This window comes from Drosophila montana, unplaced genomic scaffold (genome assembly GCF_035044405.1).
Source record: "Drosophila montana isolate Dmon_TW-CO22-7 unplaced genomic scaffold, ASM3504440v1 contig_3200_1, whole genome shotgun sequence".
Classification (NCBI taxonomy): domain Eukaryota; kingdom Metazoa; phylum Arthropoda; class Insecta; order Diptera; family Drosophilidae; genus Drosophila; species Drosophila montana.
In genome coordinates, this window is record NW_026998080.1 from 4,243,544 (window position 1) to 4,262,195 (window position 18,652).

An 18,652-nucleotide genomic window follows, 5' to 3' on the forward strand; every position below is an offset into this window, starting at 1 on the left:
CACATCCACATTAGATGACATATTAATAAATATATATAATTTATTATGCATCGTTCTAGTGAATTTCATTTAAATAATTAAAATAAATAAATATTTTTTATGAGTTTTTTGTTTTTTCCTTGGTTTCTTTTAAATAAAAAAACCCACTTCATCCAAACTAGACCGATTCCATCGTTCCAATAAATCTTATTTGCTTAATTTAAATAAACAATTATTTACTCTGTTTCTTATAATTTGCCAATTGCTAGACTGAAAGACTCAGTCAGTTCGAGGCAAGTCGTTTAATGAGAAACGTTCCGCTAAAAGAGCAGTACGACTCCGTGATCTAGGGACTTGTACTGGACTTGGATCATATAAAGCAAATCCCTCCTAGAGACGACTTCAATAAATTTTATCTCCCTCATCACGCTATATTTAAACCAGACTGCGCGTTATGTTTAACGCCTCCGGCTCTTCCTCAAATAGTAAAAGTCTGAAAAATGTTCTACACACAGGACCAGTTTTGTAATCCGATCTAGCCATCCAGATCTTGAAATGGCGTTGCTTCCACTATGTGTTCAATGCCGATATTACCAAAATGTATCGGCAAGTCCGTGTTGTCCCGAATCACACCCTATTTCGAAGAATCCTCTACCGGAACAGTGAGGGTGAGCTCTGTGATTATGAGCTCAACACCTTTCGTGTCAACTGTGCTCCCTTCCTGGCAATTCGGGTCCTGCAGCAGCTGTCCACTGGCACTCACAATATCATTTGGCGAGAAACGGTATTTCAATTATATGTACGTCGACGACGTGCTTGCCGGGGCACACTAAAAATGGTGCTGTCCGAGTCATCGACGAGATCCGCACAGCTCTGAGCTCTAACGACAAAGCTGTGCTCATTAATCTTCCGAGAGAGCATCTACTCCGTGCCGATTTCTTGGAGATTGAAGAAGCTAGCCTTGCGAAGACACCGATGAGTTCCTCTGCGCCCCCTCCGACAACAAAGTGAAGCAATCCTATACAATAAGTGAGGTGCTTTCACAAATCGCCAAGCTGTTCGATCCAGTGGGATGGTTAGTTCCATTCGAGGTATGTGCTAAGATCTTCATGCAAGAGATCTGGCTTCATGATCTGGGTTGGGACCAATCCATGCCAAGTCAACTCCTCCAAAGATGGCAAGACTTCCTCGAGAGTTATGCAACTCTCACTAAGATACGCATCCCCAGATGTGTTCAATCTTCCCCTAAGGCCAAGTTGCAGTTCAATGGTTTTTGTGATGCGATCAGAGCGCTTACGGAGCAGCAATTTATACCCGGATTAAAACTGCCCATTCTGTTTTAGTTCACCTGCTGACAGCGAAAACCAGGGTCGCTCCTGTGAAGACCATTTTCCTTCCTCGCTTAGAGTTGTGTGACGCAGTCCAGCTTGCGGTAATGTGCGCAGCACTCTTACCACAGCTGTCTGTCTGTCTTAACCTGTATATACTATTCTAGAAGCTACATGTCAAGTTGGGCTAGATTTAAAAACCTAAGAGATTTGCCTAAAAACTGGATTTCGATATCGATTATTATCGATTGCTTGAAAACGGTGAAAGTCCATACTTCTTACACGGACGGTCGGACGGGTAGGCGGACAGACGGACATTATTAGATTTGCTCGGCTATTGATGCTGATGAAGAATATATATCCTTTATGTTACATACATTTGCACAGATACATTATACCCGTTCAAACCATGTTTAATGCGTTCAGGTTATACAAATAAATATATTTAAAAAATTAAGAAATTTATTAAAAATATTTATTTATTGAATCTTTGGTTAATACATATTGGTTAATTTGTTGTGTATAGTATTTCCGGTCAAATTAGTTTTGGTTAAGTTTCGTAAAATAAACTTCGATTGGGAGTTTTGGTAAATCAGTAGTATGGACGAAGTTCGAATGGTTTACAATCGGGGCATCTAATAAATGTAACTTTCTGTTACTTTTACCATTATTATTTGATATTGTCATAATAGCAGATTCTTCTGCAAGCGCTGTAACTTCGTTAACCGCGTTTGAACGACCCAAAATTACGCTAGTGCTTGCATTAAATAGCTGTGCGTTGCGTAATTTTCGCCTATCGGTAAAGTTGTATTGGTTTTCCTCTATTTGGGGCTCTATCTTTTTTGAGCTTTTAGTATTTGCTTGTGTAAAATTCGATGCATTTAATACTGTTGCATTTGCATTCAATACTGTTGCATTTGCATGTAATTTTCGACGTCTTAAATAAAAATGCTTTGTTTTATTTATATTTTTAAATTGCGTAGACTCGGTAGTGCTAATGGACTTGGAATTAAGAGACCCGATATTTTTTTGGTTTTGTGCTTTTTTAATTCTAAGGGAAACGAATTTATTATCTAAACGGTCATCCTTTTTTAAAATTGTTGATGCGTTTTTTGTCGTAAGATTATTTAATATCTTTTCATTGTAATGCGTGATGTTGCTTAATGATTTATTCTCACTGCTTAACTGGCTTTTCCTGCAGTTATCGCACTTTTTTTTATTAAAGGTATGTAGCCTAGGTTTCACTCGGGATGATAAATTTATTTTTGAGATACTGCTTGTCTTATTTAATATTTTATTCGGTATATTTGTTGCTCCTGCATGATTTAATGTTGTCAAATCAACAATTTCTTTGGGTATGTCCCTTTCGGTTTTTGTAAGAAAATTTGAATGTTGAAGTTCCGCAGTTGTTGTTTCAATAATAGTTTCAGTGGATTTTATTGGCTCAAATTTGAGAATATCATCATACAACATCTTGACATGTGCAAGTCCCGCACTTGTTGTTTCAATAATAGGTTCAGTAGGTTTTATTGGCTCAAATTGATGAATATCATCATCCAGCATCTTGACATGTGGAAGTCTTGCAGTTGTTGTTTTAATAATAGTTTCAGTGGATTTTATTGGCTCAAATTTATGAAAATCATCATCCTGCATCTTGACAGTTAACTTATTTGCAAATATTTTGTCTTCAGCGATGACCTGTGGTTGCGATTTATTTTCGTCCACATATTCCGGATATGCTTTATATTTGAAGTTTTCGGGTGAATAAGGAACAATGACATCATCGAGAGTAAAGTACGTATGTGCTACGAATGGTTCATATGTCGCGTTATTTTGTGGCATAATGTTTGGAATACTTTCGGCAGCCTTAAAATAATTCGAAACGTTTGTGTTATCTCTGTTCACAGGTAATGTTAAATTAGTTAGTTCATTACAATTTGTTAGGCTTTTATGGTCTGAATGAATAGTTTTTAAATTTGTATTTACTGTTGTCTTTGGTGCTGATGTCGAAGGTAATTTAGCAGATCTTAAATATGTTCTCAGAACTTGCGGTGACAAATAACCATCGTAGGTATTTTTAAACGGGTTCCTAAAAGACAAAAAATTAAAATTTAAGAATTTATATATTTACTTTATTAAACAGATTAGCCAATTGAAATCTCAATGTTTTTTTATCGTAAAAAATAGGTGTAAAGCTAATAGGTAGCTTTACCTTATAATAGATTTTAAGATTTTGCATGTGTCTTAAAAAAATAACAAAACTATTTGCAAGGCTATACAAATCGAATGTTAATAAATACCTTATTTGGAGTCCATTATACGGACTATGTTCCCGTACATTGGTATATCCATGCGTAACTAAAAATTTTCCCACACGTTGTTTTTTGGTGGGCATTGTTGGAATTCTAGTCGGATACCAGTACAGTTTTCTATATTGACTTGGGTGTTTGTTACTTATTTGATTGTACATAAGAAAAGCCTGTGGATCAATAGACCACATCTGCAATATAAAGAATACAAATATTAGCAAAATCATGAAAACTCGAGCAACAAAATGCTATTATGCGCTTGATTTTCACAAAAATTTAAAACATTACTTTTGTTAACCTTACCCATTTAATATAATGAAAAATAATACAGACTATAATTACAGTTGCACAATGGTTTACAAGTCATAATAATATAATTCAATAGATGCAAGCTGTTAAAATTGTACTTAACTTAAACACATTATTATACATACCCCTGCATTTTGTCGAATATTGTCTGCGAAAACCCTTGTTATAAATAAAAGGGTTATTGTGCCTGAAACAAAGTGAACATAATATTACAATAAAATTAACACAATGGAAACAAGTAGGAGGCGCTAGTCGGGATTTCCCGACTAGGTGATACCCTGAACCCTTGCGCTGGAATCGATGAGTGCTTTCTGATCTCTACCAAGTTAATGAATGAAGAAGATATAGTTAAATGGCATGTAACTTGTAAGATGAAGCTACATTTGGCAGCTCTTAAAACCTAAGAGATCAGCTCAAGAACCATGATTTCGGAATCAAGTCTTATTGATTGCTTGGAAACAGGGCAAGTTATTGATTATCGGAAACTTGTACCGCGGGCAACGGACGATCTACGTTCAATTTCAAGTCTCTTGCTCTCCTAGTTTCTGGACATGGCTAGATAGACTCGGCTTGTGATGCTGATCAAGAATATATATACTTTATGGGATCGGAGATGCTTCTTTCTGCTTGTTGCATACATTTGCACAAATACATTATACCTTTTATACCCATTTTTAATGGGTTCAGGGTATTATAAACGATTGTGATGTAATTGTTTTTTTCATTTGCATGCTTATACAGTTATATTAAGAAACTGATTTGACAATTTTTATACTGTTCTAATGTAAATTAAATCTCTTATAATTTTTTTTATTAAGAAAACTCCGTGTATAAATCTTTCCTGGAAACATTTATGAATGAGAAGGAAGACTCCATTGACGCCGATAATTTATGCTCATGCTTCCAGAAGCGCTGAAAAAATGCATGCGTCAATTCCTACTGTCTCATCATTCCAGGAATTAATATAGCTTCGCGTGTCCGCCGTCCGCAACTAAATAAATTGTAAATAATTATAATTTTAAAGTAGAAACTCGCGTAATATATAATTATATATACATACTCATATGCTCATTTATGTTTTAAAAAATGATTGGTGATCATCGCACAGCCCAAACCGTATAAGGTAGGAATAATAGCTTTTCACTTTAGTTACGTTTTGTGATGGAGGTTCACGTTTAAACACTTGCGAAAAATATTTGTATAAAACTTCTTTCTTTACCATTCGATTGGCCTCAAACTACTTTTCAAAGATCTTGGTTCAAACTCAGTTGGGGTGTTTTATAGCTTTTGGTCAATCCAATCATCCTTCGTATTAATAGGTTTAAATATTTGGTGGGTGAAGTTTATTTTTCAAATTAATATCCAAGGCTCTATATGAACATTAGTTTGAGACATTTTCAGACTTTATGCAATATTCAAGCTTCCTCAATGGAAAATGACAGTCAAAGATTTTTTGGGGGAAGCATCCAGGTTTCATCCGACCGTTTTTAAACTAAATTCTAAAGCCCTACTTATTAAATATGTATATGTTTCAGCAATTTGGAAACTCCAGCCGTAGCTTTCCACCGGATCGCATTCAAATTCAAATTCAACGATCCTTTCGAGATATCCACCAATCTCGGAGGGAATTTGCGGGTTTAAAGTAATGTTTAATGAACGAAAGTTTATTTTGCGACTTCAAGATTCTCACCACAAGACTAACGTGGGCGGAATGGACTTTAATGTACTTTAAACATATTTTTAAATGGATTAAATATTAAATTTCATTTCTAAAATGTAAAGCACAGAGCTTGTTCCATATTATTATTTTATAAAAATTAATTTATTTAAATTATAAATTTACCAAGACATATATGGACAATGTTGAATGTTTGAAAAAGTTTTGTGAACATGCTGAACAGCTTCTCACTGCAAGAGATTTAAGACTAATCAGCACCAGACCAATAAGTTTCAAATGAATTTCCAACATGTATACCCTTTAAGTTTCTAATTCCTTATAAATATAAATAACAACAAGGGTTTCTTTTATTTTTTAAATTACTTCCCCATTATTTGACAAATTTAGATTAGGATCGAAATGATTTAATCGTATAACTCTTAATTAAATAAATATTTAGTTTTACGAAAGTTCTTCTATGCTAATAGGAGTATGCAAGGCTTTAAATCTATGGGACCTTTGCAAATTATTGCTATATCCTGTTTGAGTGTCCTAAAAATAGTTGATCCCTAAATATATGTATTTGCAGGTAGGCGCAAATAAAGTTGATAATGAAAGATTTCTTAGCTTTTGGTATGGGGTATCTTTGCGTTCAGTATTTTTAAACATTATTACTCGTGAAATTGTATGTGCCATGGACCATAACATCACATGCATGGTCGAATTTCACTTGTTTTCTTGTATTTTCTTGTATTTTTTGCCTTGCTTCGTACCATGCTACTTATTAAACATCTAAGATGCTCTAGTCGGGAGTTTCCGACTAGGGGATACCCTGAACTCTCTTCTGCCAACACCAAATGAGACTCGTGCTATGAGCTCGTTTGGTTTGGCAGTAATAAAGAAAAATGTATGAAAAAAAAATACGTATTCGTTTTTCTTATATTTCTGTACTTATAGGGGTATCCGGAAACTATTTGATCAAGGTGGTATTTCCCAAAAAAAAGCCAACATATCACATTAATATAAGACTTTAATTTACACCAAAGATTAAAACTATTGTAACCATATTTATCTAATTACAACACATTAAAACATTTACATTTCTATATAATTTGAAGCATACAATGAGCTTAAGGCCGAGTTGCCATAGATCAATTAAAAAATCAGCTTTTGTTGCCATTTGGACAAGTACATAAGCTACATATAAATAAATTTAAATAAATTTGGTTGTGTGTACTTTTGTATTTTCATGTCAGAAAAAATGTAAAAAAAACTGTGCCCATACTCACCAGGTTTGGGGGAATCCCACATTTCACTTAAGTTCACAAAATGTATCAGATAAATAACTAATCATTTTCTTTGAAGATCGGAGCCACGCTCGCTATCATTGAGAGCATATGAGAGCATGTTCGGTAGGGAGCTCAGGAAGGGCTATCGGACGGACCGCAGCTTGAAGGTACCAATCGGACTTCTATATAACTTCAGATTTTTATTGATAGATAAGTCAACTCGGTACGGTAAACATAGCCAACAACCCAAGTATCTGTGATTGACGCGTTACACAGACTGTCTAAAACGCAATTGGCCCTAAAGATAAAGAAAATATGTATTAATTATTTTATTGGCTGGCGCGAGGTCCGGATTTATTTGAAAGTTGAAACAATTTAGTTTAATATTTCTCTTTATTTTAATAAACCCGCAACTCGAGCCAGCCAATAAAATAAATAAAAATGGAATGGTCGCCTTGGCGACCAGTACTAAAAAATGTATTATTTATAAAGTAAAAGCTGCGTTTTTCGCCCATTTACAAATTCCCCAACTTTATTTAGCTCTTATAACTTATTTTTAGTGAATGTAGGGTTTCATATGTAAGTATTATACCATAATAAGTTGAATAAGTTATGTTACCGATATTCTTAGAAGATATAGTATTTAATAGATTAAGATTAAACAAATATATTGCAATGCAATGACAAAAACAGCTATCTTCGAAACCCCAATAGTTAGGAAATTCATCCTACATGATATATTACTCCGATATAAATAAATAGGTGTTTAAAATTAATATATTTGTAATACACAGAATTTATATTTATTCACAACACAATACAAGTAGGTAAAATTTATATTATTTTATATAATACCTTGTGTATGATGAACTCTTTTTATCTGCGTATTGAGCTGTTCAACGGCAAGTATGGCGAATATGTGGGATACATCGGATTAGGTTGAGTAGCTCTTTGCAATACGCATGCGTCTTGATACTGAGATTGCATGTTCATAACACCCATTTGCATTGGAAGCTGAGAATTTGCATATTCACCACCCGAACTATAAGCTGATGTGGGAGGACTCTGCTGAGGCGACATTCTGTAGCTATTGATGGCCCCATAATGTGACATAAGATTTGGACTGATGTGCACATTGGCTGTGCGATTATTTGAACTGCTGCTAATTGCCGCTGAAGAGTGTTGTATAGGGGCGGACGGCGTGTTTCGAGTATTTCTATTAGTGTTCTGAGTTGCTGTGCTCGGCGTAATGTTCATGTTGCTGGTGTAATATTTATATTGTAAGGGTGTTACTTGTGTTTGCAACATATTTGGAGGTGTAGAAACATTTCTATTTTGCATTAATAAATGTGGAGGCGGGGTCATAGAATTGGGTGGAATCGGGTGGTGTGGCGACGGTGTTAAATTCGTTTGGGCTCCTGGGGATGTATTACATGGCTGAGATTCAAGGCAATTAGTAAGTTGTTGAAGTTTTGAAAGACTACATAAATGTCCAACTAAAGATGGTGTGGTGCCGCCACTGTTTGATGATATGGACTGTTCATTATTAGCTACGGACGATGGGGGCCCTAATGAAGTGGCGACTGGTATACGAGATGTGTTTGATACAATGTCATTTGATGGCATGTTATTTTGTAAATAGAAATTATTTACAGCACAAGCTGATGACGGTTGTTCAATGCGTTGGTGTGCATTTGGAAGGGAGTGAACTGAGCTATTTAGCGACATTCTCTGTTGAATCACAGCTGGCATTCCAACTATGTCATAATTTGATGGGTTTGTCGAAAAATTTTGAGAAATTTGCGGAATTGGTATGTAATCCAAAGGTTGCATGTTCTGCTGATGACCATGCTGTCCACTTGATTGCGCAAACTGTAAGCTACCTATTCCATCTTGTTGAGCTTTAGATATATTTGAAACACTGCTTTGGGAGTGTTGGTGGTGAGAATTTTGTGAAGTCCCTCCTGTTGGAACTTTAGCATCACGTTGCTGAGAATTATTTGAAGAATTGCTATTCCGAATTTGCTTCGGTGTAGGTTCTCGATGTGATGTTGTCGGGGAATTCGCAACAATATCCGGCTGAAAATAAAACAAGCACACAAAAAGATTTTCTTTTAGTTTTTGATGTCGAAAATTACAAAAACAGTTCAATGTTCTGTGTTGTGCGCTAGTAAGGAGTAACCGACTAAGATATATACTGGGAGGGTTAATAGAAGAAGCACAGCCGTAGTTATAGACGGCGTGTGTGCTTGTTGTGAGGAAAAAAGTTTGGACAGCAGATTGGTGCTGGGTCTAGGGCACTCCCGACTGACGGACTCTGGTTCTATTTATAAAATTAGTAATGTTTCTTAATAATTACCTGCACAGTTAGTTTCCTATTTTGATGTTGATGTTGTGAATTTCCTATTATATTCAAGTTTGGAGAACCTTCTGGAGGCAAGTTCATATTTATATTGTTTTGTTGTTGGATATGTGAATTTTGGATTGACATGTGCATAGGTGTTGTTGCTGACTGATTTTGCATTGAACAGTCAGAAAACTGTCTGTGCATAAGTCCATTGGTGTTTTCAGATCCATGATTAACAGAACTTCCAATACCTGCGGGAGAGTCCATATTTATTTGGACATTTATTCCACAGTCATAGTGCTGTATGGGCGCGTTAGATGATGCTTCTGAGGTGTATGCCATATTAGTATTTACACCAGGTTGACCGCCGACTTGCAAATTTGAGTGATTAACTGATTGCAAGATTGGTTGGGTCACTTTAATTTTCTCCTCTCGCGAAGCATCTAATGTTATGTTACCGCTTTGTTCTGGTTTTTGTTTTGTGGGCAAGGATGATGATTCCCGGCTTAATGAACTTGGTATTAAAATTGTTGATTCTGTTTGATTAGAATTGGTAGGTCTGGTTATAGTGTTCTGCGCATTGTCTATGGATTTAACTTGTTGTGTGTGATCGGTTGTTTTAAACAGTTTTTGTTGATTTGTGCACTTCTGATCAAACATATTCGATTGATTATTAACATTATAATCATTACAATTATGTGAATGTCCTTCATCTCTTAAATTATTGGCAGAGCTAATGGAGGATACTTGTTTTGACAAATCTTCTTTTTTCCCTGCTACTTTTCTGTCAACCTTCTGTTTATCCTTTGTATGGTGCATTTGGTGATGAGCATGCATTGCTAAATTAGCCGATTGGTATAGGTTTTGTGTGAAGTTATGTGTATATGCCATAGTAGTTGCGAGGTCTTTATGAAACTGTTTTTGACCCTTTTGCGATGCTGGGTCTAGATTACAAAGATTATAGCTGTAATAGTCCCATTGCCAATATTGAGAAGTATGATGGTAGTTAGGCATTTGATTTATTGGGAACTGAGACGTTATAGGGTTTTGTAATTGAGAATGTTCGTTGTTTTTAATTTGAATCTTATCTCGTATAGGCAATGAAGTGGACGCGACACGTAAATTTGATTTGTCTTCTTCCTTAACTTGTAGTAATTGGGTCGCTTTATTTATATCCTTTTCTGAGCTTATATTTGTTTTATTTGGATTAGAAGCATCTGGTTTTTTGCATAACGTGTTCATATTTTCGGACTTTGCAATGCAAGATTCCATAACTGATTTTTTATTTATTTTCTGTTTTATATCAGTCTCTTGCATTACAGACTCCAGAGATTTTACAGGGCTTATTTTTTCGGTATTTGTATGTGCTTTGTCGATTTCACTGTTTGACTGTTTACTGCAACTACTCAAAACTTTTACATGAGACATTTCAGTTTTGCTAGTTTCCATTTTTTCAGGAGAGCCAGTGTGCTTAGTATCAGTTTTATCAATTTTGGCTTTTTTGGCGCAAACTTCAGGGGCTTTGGAAGAATTACTTCCAGATGCTGGGACCACGACGGATGATTCTTGAGCAGCTTCAGTTGTAGTGGTACAATTTTTTGAAGTTTGGTCATCTAAGTTCTGTTTTATTGGGTCATTGTTTTCCAAGCATTTATCATTTACAATAGGTACCTTAGTTTCAGGTTTTTCAACTATTGGTAAAACTTTATTAACATTTTCAGATGCAAAGGAATTACTTAAAACTTTTTCTTCAAAATTGATTTCAGAAGAAGCCACCGCAATAGGGTCTGGTTGTAATTCGATATTGTCTTTAACTTTGCATTCCACTTGGCTGCTAAATATAGTTTCATCAGCTTTAAGGCTTAGCTCAATTTTACATTCTGCTGTTACATTGTCATCGATTTTTGTCTCGAATGAAGCCGTATCGGAAAACAATGCTTTCTTCGTTTTCTTTGCAACGGCATCTAAGACTTGCTCATTACAGAGTTCAGTGGAGTTCTTTTCTTTTTCCATTAACTGCGGGCTAAGCTCAACTTCCTGTTTTTCTTTCATTACCTCGATCACTTGAGCATTATCACATTCGCTTAATGTAATTTTATTAGAGCTTTGACCGGCGGCCTTAGTTTCTTCATCTCGTTTTCCATTTGATTTTTTACCTCGCAGTTTTGGTACAATATTCACAGGCTTCATAATATTTCGACTAGATTCTTGGACAGCAGCTCTTTGCAAAGTAGAACATTTGTCTAAGCCCTCCTTACAATTCTGTTGATCGTTTTGGTTTGGAATATTATGCTCCACACTATCAATATTATTTTCACGTTCAAAATGTTTTCTTTTGTTAGTATGAGGAATCAAGTCTTTTCGCTTAGCCAGACGTAGCGCTCGTTTAGTCAACGCATTGTATTCCGACGACTCTGACGACTTTTTAGAATATTTACTGTCAGAAGAGTCTGAGTTTTCTCTTTTATCATCAAAAGGACGTTTACACCTTTTTGCATCATTTTGTGTTAATTGTGAAGTTTCAGAGTATATGCTCTTTTTAGAGTAACTTGAAATACTATCGGTATTTTCAGAGGTCGACTTGTAAGGTTTTTCACAATCTTTATTCAAATCTTCAAAAATCTCAGTTTTCGAAGACACTGGCGTCTTTAGGTTTTCCTCAGTTCTTTTTTTATACGAATATTTATCATCTGAATTTTCAATGAATTGAAAACTTAAATATTCACGATTTGATATAGGTCGTATATTAAAATTGGGCGATTTTGAAACTGCCATTAACGGACTCCATCTTAGACAATCTGCTTCAATTGGAATTCGTGTTTTGCTTTGAGCCGTTTTGTTATAATGTGACAAAACCTTTTTCCAATCTATTTTCACATTGATTTGAAATCTAATGTCGCCATCATTTTTTCTTAATTTGATGAAGTTAAGTAGCTCGAATGCCAGTGCAATATCAGAAACAGCTAAGCCGGTTTTTATAGCTATATCTTTAAATGTTATTGTTTGGTTATTTCTGTACTTATACAAGTACTCTAATACAACCGATTTCCAGTATGAAAAGTATGATAGACGACCGAGATCAGAAAGTGGTTTCTCTGGAGTTCCCAACTGACCTTCTTCTCGGCTGAGTAAATAACTAAAGTCTATCAAAAATCGGCCATAACCTTGTCTTTGATACTGAGGCAGGGTCAGAATGCACGATACATTATACTTTTGAGAGCAGTGCTTTTCTTTCGAAAAATATCCAACAAGATGACAGCCAACTTGATCATTTTTGGTCAATATATAAAATAGAAATGGTTCTACATCATAATAAAGAGTTTTATGATCCAAAAAAAACTTTGCAAGCAGACATAAGTTTTGACAATAAATCTTGTTCACATTGCCATCCACTTCAAATACAGATATATCGCCTTGTCGAAAAATTTCAGTTCCAGGCGGTTGCTTCCAAATACATTTATTTTGATGTCTATCCAATACAGATCTACTTTTTGTATACTTAAGGCAAAATTCACATAAATACAGTTTTAACAGCCTAAAAGTAAAAGAAAAAATTTTATCAAATAACAAAAACTAATATATTGTGCAATATCGCTCTCAATTTTGTGAAAATGAAGCTGCATAGAAGCATTTTTTGTATGGAGTTACTGATCTTAGTTATTATAAATTAGTTATTGTCTTTGGTATAATTAACAATATAAAAAACATAAGAGTGATTTTTACAATTTGGTTTTGACCTGTGTAATTAATGATTACAAAAATAATAGTAGTTTGATGACAATAAATGAGCATATTTTTATTTACCTCGCATATTCCTGTGGAAATGGACTTGAGTACCATGTTTCAATATTCCATTTTCCCATTTCAATCGATTTGGGACTTTGTCCACAATGAATCAGAGAGTTACTTTTCTCAGTAGATATTTCGGAATGGTTTGTAGAAACTTTCATAACAGCTTTTTGCAGGACTTCTTGATATAGGTTAACGTCAAACTGATTAACGCCAGGGGGTAGATGTTGATTTTCTATAAATAAAAATTGTATTATTGGTTAGCTAATTTTTTTGTGAGTGATCTCTCTTAGTGGGAAACAGTTATTTTCTTTTATCTTCGAGTTATGCTAGACTTATTTTTGAGAAAAAATTGGCTTTCGGTGACCTAAAGTTAATGATTGCACTCACTTAACTTAACAGAGGCCTTATTATTTCTTATTTATATTTTGTATGGTATTTTAAAAAACCCGCTAGTATATATATATGTATATTATTGTAACATACCAAACGGCTTACTTCGGCTTGTAGATTTAACATTTTGATCCTTTTCATTTTCCATACATAAGTAATCAGTTCTTTCATCTAAAGCTTTTTTTCGTGGTTCTTCAAACTGATCTTTTGCATTAATCATTTGGCATCTTAAAACAGTTTCTTTTGTGAGATACGGAATATCATCATCATGTTTGCTGTATGATTTAGTACATTCAAGAGGCATAGACTTTAAAATTACCGTCCTTTTCTTTCCAATATTTGAATGGCTTCGCCTTGGGGGCAAATCACAGTTCGTGACAACATCGTCAGATTTATTGGATGCATATTTGGTAGGTTTAATGGGTTCGATGGCTTGATTAACTGAGGCATTGTTCGAATAGCTTATGCATTTAAAATGTTTTATATATTTGTTATCAACTGGATTTTTTGCAACAGCAGCAAATCCCCAATTTTCCGAGGATACGTCTTGTAAACTTGCGGTCTCATTTGGTGAAGATCGAAATTCAATTTTCTTTTCGTTTTCAAATATATTTTCTTTAAATGTACTTCTGTCTGTGTCATAATCTTCTTCATCATTATCGTCATCGCATTCAGAACTATCACTCGAGCTATCGCTTGAATCCGACTCAGAGCTAGAAGAAGTACATGAGTCTGAAGACGTACTATCATCTTCGCACGCAGCATTATTTTCATCATCGTCGTCATCATCATCATCGCTATCACTAGAAGTAGTCGTTGATGATAAATCCGAATATGTACGTTTTCGTTGATTAACAATGTGATCCCGATATAGTTTTCTTTGCTTTGTTTGAGAATCAACTTTTGTAAGAACGATGCAACTCTTTTTCTTTTGTTTCTGGCCGACAACATTTATGGATTGTTGTGACGTTGAAGGATTTTCTGTACGTTCTTCCCTTTTGATCATCTGACGTTTGCAATTGGAATGTGGTTTTTGGGAGGCATTAGAATATGGGACAATTCTGTAAGTAAAAATTCATTACAATTTACATTATTTAAAAATTAAAATTTTGGTCGTCATACCGCACTGATTACATGTACTATATTAATTATTAATCTCATAAAGGATTAGAAGAACTGTTGCAGTCGGGTTAAGCCGGCTCCTTAAAAATATTTGATTTGACTTTGGTCTTGATGGGAAAAAAAATGTGGGATTAATTTATAGTCACTAATTACCTTAGTTGCTTTATCAGCTGTAGTTTTTATAACATCGATACGAAATTCGATAAATCATCGCAATAAATACGAATTACTCGGAGAGAATATCAATATTTTTTGGTTATGTTACAATTTTTGCGAATTTGAAATAATTTGTTTCTTATACCGATATACCGCAAATCGAAAGACATTTATTGTTAACAATGTGAACCAGTAAGAACATTGCAACCGACTGTCTAAAACTGTGTTCACGGTGTAAAAACATTTTAAGCAGGTCCAAAATACTTTTTGTTACATAAATGGAGACTGGTACCTCAAATAAGACCGCATGTAGAAAACCAAATGCTTAGTTTTTTACTTACCTATCATTTCCATGCTCTAGTTTTATGTTTCCTGTGTCCCTCTTTAATGATTTTGGATGATCAACGTTTAAGCACGATTTGCATCTGAAATTTAAATAGTCGGAGTTATTTAATAAGATTACAAATCGAGCTCAAGTTTGGGGCAACTAGATTTATTAGATCAATTTGATTTAAAAAAATTGTGGAAAATTAAATTTTCTATGACTGTGAGGCCAAAACAACGAATTTTTAAATGTGACGAGAATATTAATTTTCCTTTCAACAAGTAAAATATTCGTAATAGTTTCCCAGAATGTCGCCTTCATACAGACCCACAAACAGAAGGACGACATCAACATATGTCACAAAATGTATTTATTTGTCATTCATTCCACGACTTTGATTATTTATTATAATTTATATTTAATATATATACTTTAACTTTATACTTTCTTTCAATGAGTTCTTGAGTCCGCGTCCGCGGTTTCTTTATGTCTGCTCTGCTCAACATTAGAAATCAGACTATCGATAATTCCTTATGGCTAAAAGCAAGTAAGAACATTGTAGGTAAGAGTAACCGACTGCTCAATAAGCTGTTCACCATCAGTGTAATCAGTCGTCGAAAGCATTAACTATATCACATATATCGCCCACGCGGAGACTAGCGAGCCATATGCTTTGTGTGACAGAGCGGCATCGCTTTTATTTCGCTCCCACTACAGGACATTGCTTTAACTTCTTCTCAGTGTTATCAATGCTCTGCCAATAAAAATGTAAGCTTTGTTTGGATCGATCCTTTGAGGTGGAGCTTATCAGTTGTTTTCAGTCAAAATTTCTTATTGCTAGCTTAACTGCTCGTATTCCCAAAACACACAAAGAGTCCGGTAATTGATAAACAAAAATGTATCGTCCACAAAAAACCAAGAGGCTCGTTGCAAAATTCCACAAAGAAAATTATATAAAAAAGTTTATTGTTTTTTTTTTTTGATTTCGTACCGGGTGGCCGGTAATTCAAGAACCTGGATTGAATCTTTCTTTATAGTAGCGAATAGTTTTACTTATACTCGACCTAATGTTTTTCGTTTATATTTTGCACTTATACCATAAAAGTTTAACATTGTCAGTTAACTTACCGATATGGATGCTTGGGCTTTTTGTCCGGTACCGTGTCGAGGCAGGTCAAATGAAAATGATTTTTGCAAGCAAAACACTGCAAAAGGCATGGACCGCGATTGCGTAATTTGCACACAACGCAATCGGCACATTTCTGACAGTTCCATAAAGATCCTTTAGTAACAAGCATATAGAGAAGCACATAAGATTGGGATTTGCATTTTCCCGCAATATTTGCACATGTAGTATGTAATGATATTCCACATTGTTTGCAGGAGCTAAGAGGTTCAGGAATGCCATTAAGATTTTTTTGATAATTACCGGAGCAATGTGTACAAGTTTCTTCTCCTTTTATAACTATCTCTGTTTCTGGTACAGATTTTCGAGGTGTTGTTAGGGATTTCCCCTTTTTGTATAACTTCCCTTCCTGTATTAGGAAGCCAGTATCAACAGCCTTTTTGATTGATATTTTTATTACAGTTTTAAAATCCACATTAGGAGAAAGTTCAATGCAGTTAAACTTTTGAATATAGTTTTCTATATTTTTAATGGTAGATCCCTCACATTCTCCCAAATCATTAACTGCTTTAGCTACCACTTTATAAAGATTTGTACTCTTATCAACTTTTATTCGCCTTTTCGCCATTGGCGCTTTATATGAATGCAAGCCTTTGTTGTATACTTTAATAACAGATCCAGATTCAACTGCTTTTTCTAATTTTTCAGCCACGATGTCTTCATGGAACTTGTGATGTGTTCCAATAGCCTGACAAATTCTCTGAACACTCGGTCTTTGTTTTTGCGACCGAATTTTGGATATTGCTTCAAGTATCCATTGTTTCCAAGTGTCCATACTGATGTCATGAGCAGATTCTCTCATTTTCTTACTTTTTACCTGTAAATAATATATTAATCTTTTTAAAATTAAAACCTTTCGAAGTTTTAATTCAATGAAAAAATTGCAATATTTAATTAAAGCTATACATGCACATTCTTTTGACAAAAAATTCTTGGATTCATCAAATATTCCATATAGACGTAGGTCAATAAATAAATAGGTCAACATTTTCCACCCGCATAACTTGTTCAAATCTCATCCGATTGTCACAAGGTTTGGTTCATTGTTCATGGTTTGGCCTCTAGATCAATTTCATCTAAATCCGTCAACATTATTCTGGTCAAAATTCATGTAATAATGGAACCCTCAATATAGATATAGGCCGGAATTTCCCACCTCCATAACTCGGCCAAAACTCAACCGATTTTCATAAGGTTTGGATCTTTGTCTATTTATTTTATACGTACCACTGGCAAGGCCGTGGTATACCTGCTTGTTGTTTATTTTCGGGTCGTTTATTTTCCGTGCCCGACTAATTTTGATACCGTTATTCACATTTGGATTCTTATTAGATTTGTAATTATAGATACATATGTATGTCGGGTTGACACAGGCAATAAGAATATACAGATCGTTGGGATGAAAAATATGCAATAGTATTATAAATAAATTCATGTATTTCAATTTTTCAACACCAGAAACTGTCATAATTTGCCGTTAAAATCAGCTAAGATCAGATATAACACAATAACTGGCTTATTGGAAATAAACAAATAACCCAATCAGCAGGTGTCTCTCTACTCAAATATAAATCAGCAATCCATACTAAACTCACCACAACATCAAACACATCTTCGATTCTTCTTTCTTACAATACATTCAGACTTCCTTTTTAATAGATGGCATGGTTCGGCAGGTTTTTACTGACGCGGTTGCACGTACGATTCGCTAACATTTTGTTTTCCGGCTAAGTATGAAAATGAACAGATCTGCCAAAGAATGTTTAATTGGCAGCACTGGTGAAAATGTACTTAAAACGAAGGAGGCATCGCAAACCTTATGAATTAGTATACACATTCTTGGTCAAGGCGTCGATCTGGAGTCAGTCTAGCCATGTCCGTAAGTTTGAGCACGTCAATCTCAGGTCATGTTTACTTTAAAATATTTATAAATAAATAAAGAGTGTCGATGGGGCATATCTTTGAAAGCATTAAGTCTTGACCGTAAGTATTGATCAAACTTTCTTATATTTGACCATTTTTATCGGAAGCCCAGCTTAGACTTTATACACTTGGTTACACAAAATAAGTAATGCCCAGTGGCAATACTTGCTATACACATACTAACATACATACGTATGTATAAACTTATGACATACATATGCGCGTAACGACACGCATCAGAATCAATAAAGAGATATTAAAGTGCACAATTTTGTCATAATGGAGCGGAACGATATCGCAAACGATATAGCAAAATAACACTAATTTCTTTTTGGATGGAACTTACAAAATCTTAATTCCCGATGCACCATTCACAAAGAATATTGTTTGATAATAAGTATCGTTTTTGGAAAAGTATGTTAACGTTTAACAATTCTAAGCTAAAAATATCGATAGGACATGTGCGCTATTGAAACATGGAATGGAACACTGAACAATTATTATTTATCTACTAGTCCCTTAATAGTCATCATAACTAAT

At 34.7% G+C, this 18,652-nt stretch overlaps 1 protein-coding gene and 1 long non-coding RNA gene across 5 annotated transcripts; both read right to left on the reverse strand.

Annotated features, from left to right (window-relative positions):
- Window positions 1-1,805: 1,805 nt before the first annotated feature.
- LOC135431775 (uncharacterized) lies at window positions 1,806-4,322 on the reverse strand. Its single transcript, XR_010436831.1, has 3 exons — window positions 4,051-4,322; window positions 3,608-3,807; window positions 1,806-3,396 (listed from the first exon to the last, which is right to left on the reverse strand). It is a non-coding gene; the product is annotated as an uncharacterized LOC135431775 (long non-coding RNA).
- Window positions 4,323-7,630: 3,308 nt separating this feature from the next.
- enok (enoki mushroom) lies at window positions 7,631-18,540 on the reverse strand. Of its 4 annotated transcripts, none has more exons than XM_064688250.1 (7): window positions 18,459-18,540; window positions 16,132-17,006; window positions 15,020-15,103; window positions 13,494-14,461; window positions 13,023-13,242; window positions 9,231-12,753; window positions 7,631-8,950 (listed from the first exon to the last, which is right to left on the reverse strand). In XM_064688250.1, the coding sequence occupies exons 2-7, from the start codon at window positions 16,989-16,991 to the stop codon at window positions 7,748-7,750; spliced, it is 6,858 nt and encodes a 2,285-aa protein (XP_064544320.1). In that variant the 5' UTR covers window positions 16,992-17,006; window positions 18,459-18,540; the 3' UTR covers window positions 7,631-7,747. The 4 variants fall into 4 exon arrangements, with proteins under 4 accessions (XP_064544320.1, XP_064544319.1, XP_064544318.1 ...); XM_064688249.1 differs by lacking the exon at window positions 18,459-18,540 and adding an exon at window positions 18,006-18,041 and having other exon boundaries at window positions 13,506-14,461; XM_064688248.1 differs by lacking the exon at window positions 18,459-18,540 and adding an exon at window positions 18,006-18,041.
- Between the last annotated feature and the right edge of the window lie 112 nt (window positions 18,541-18,652).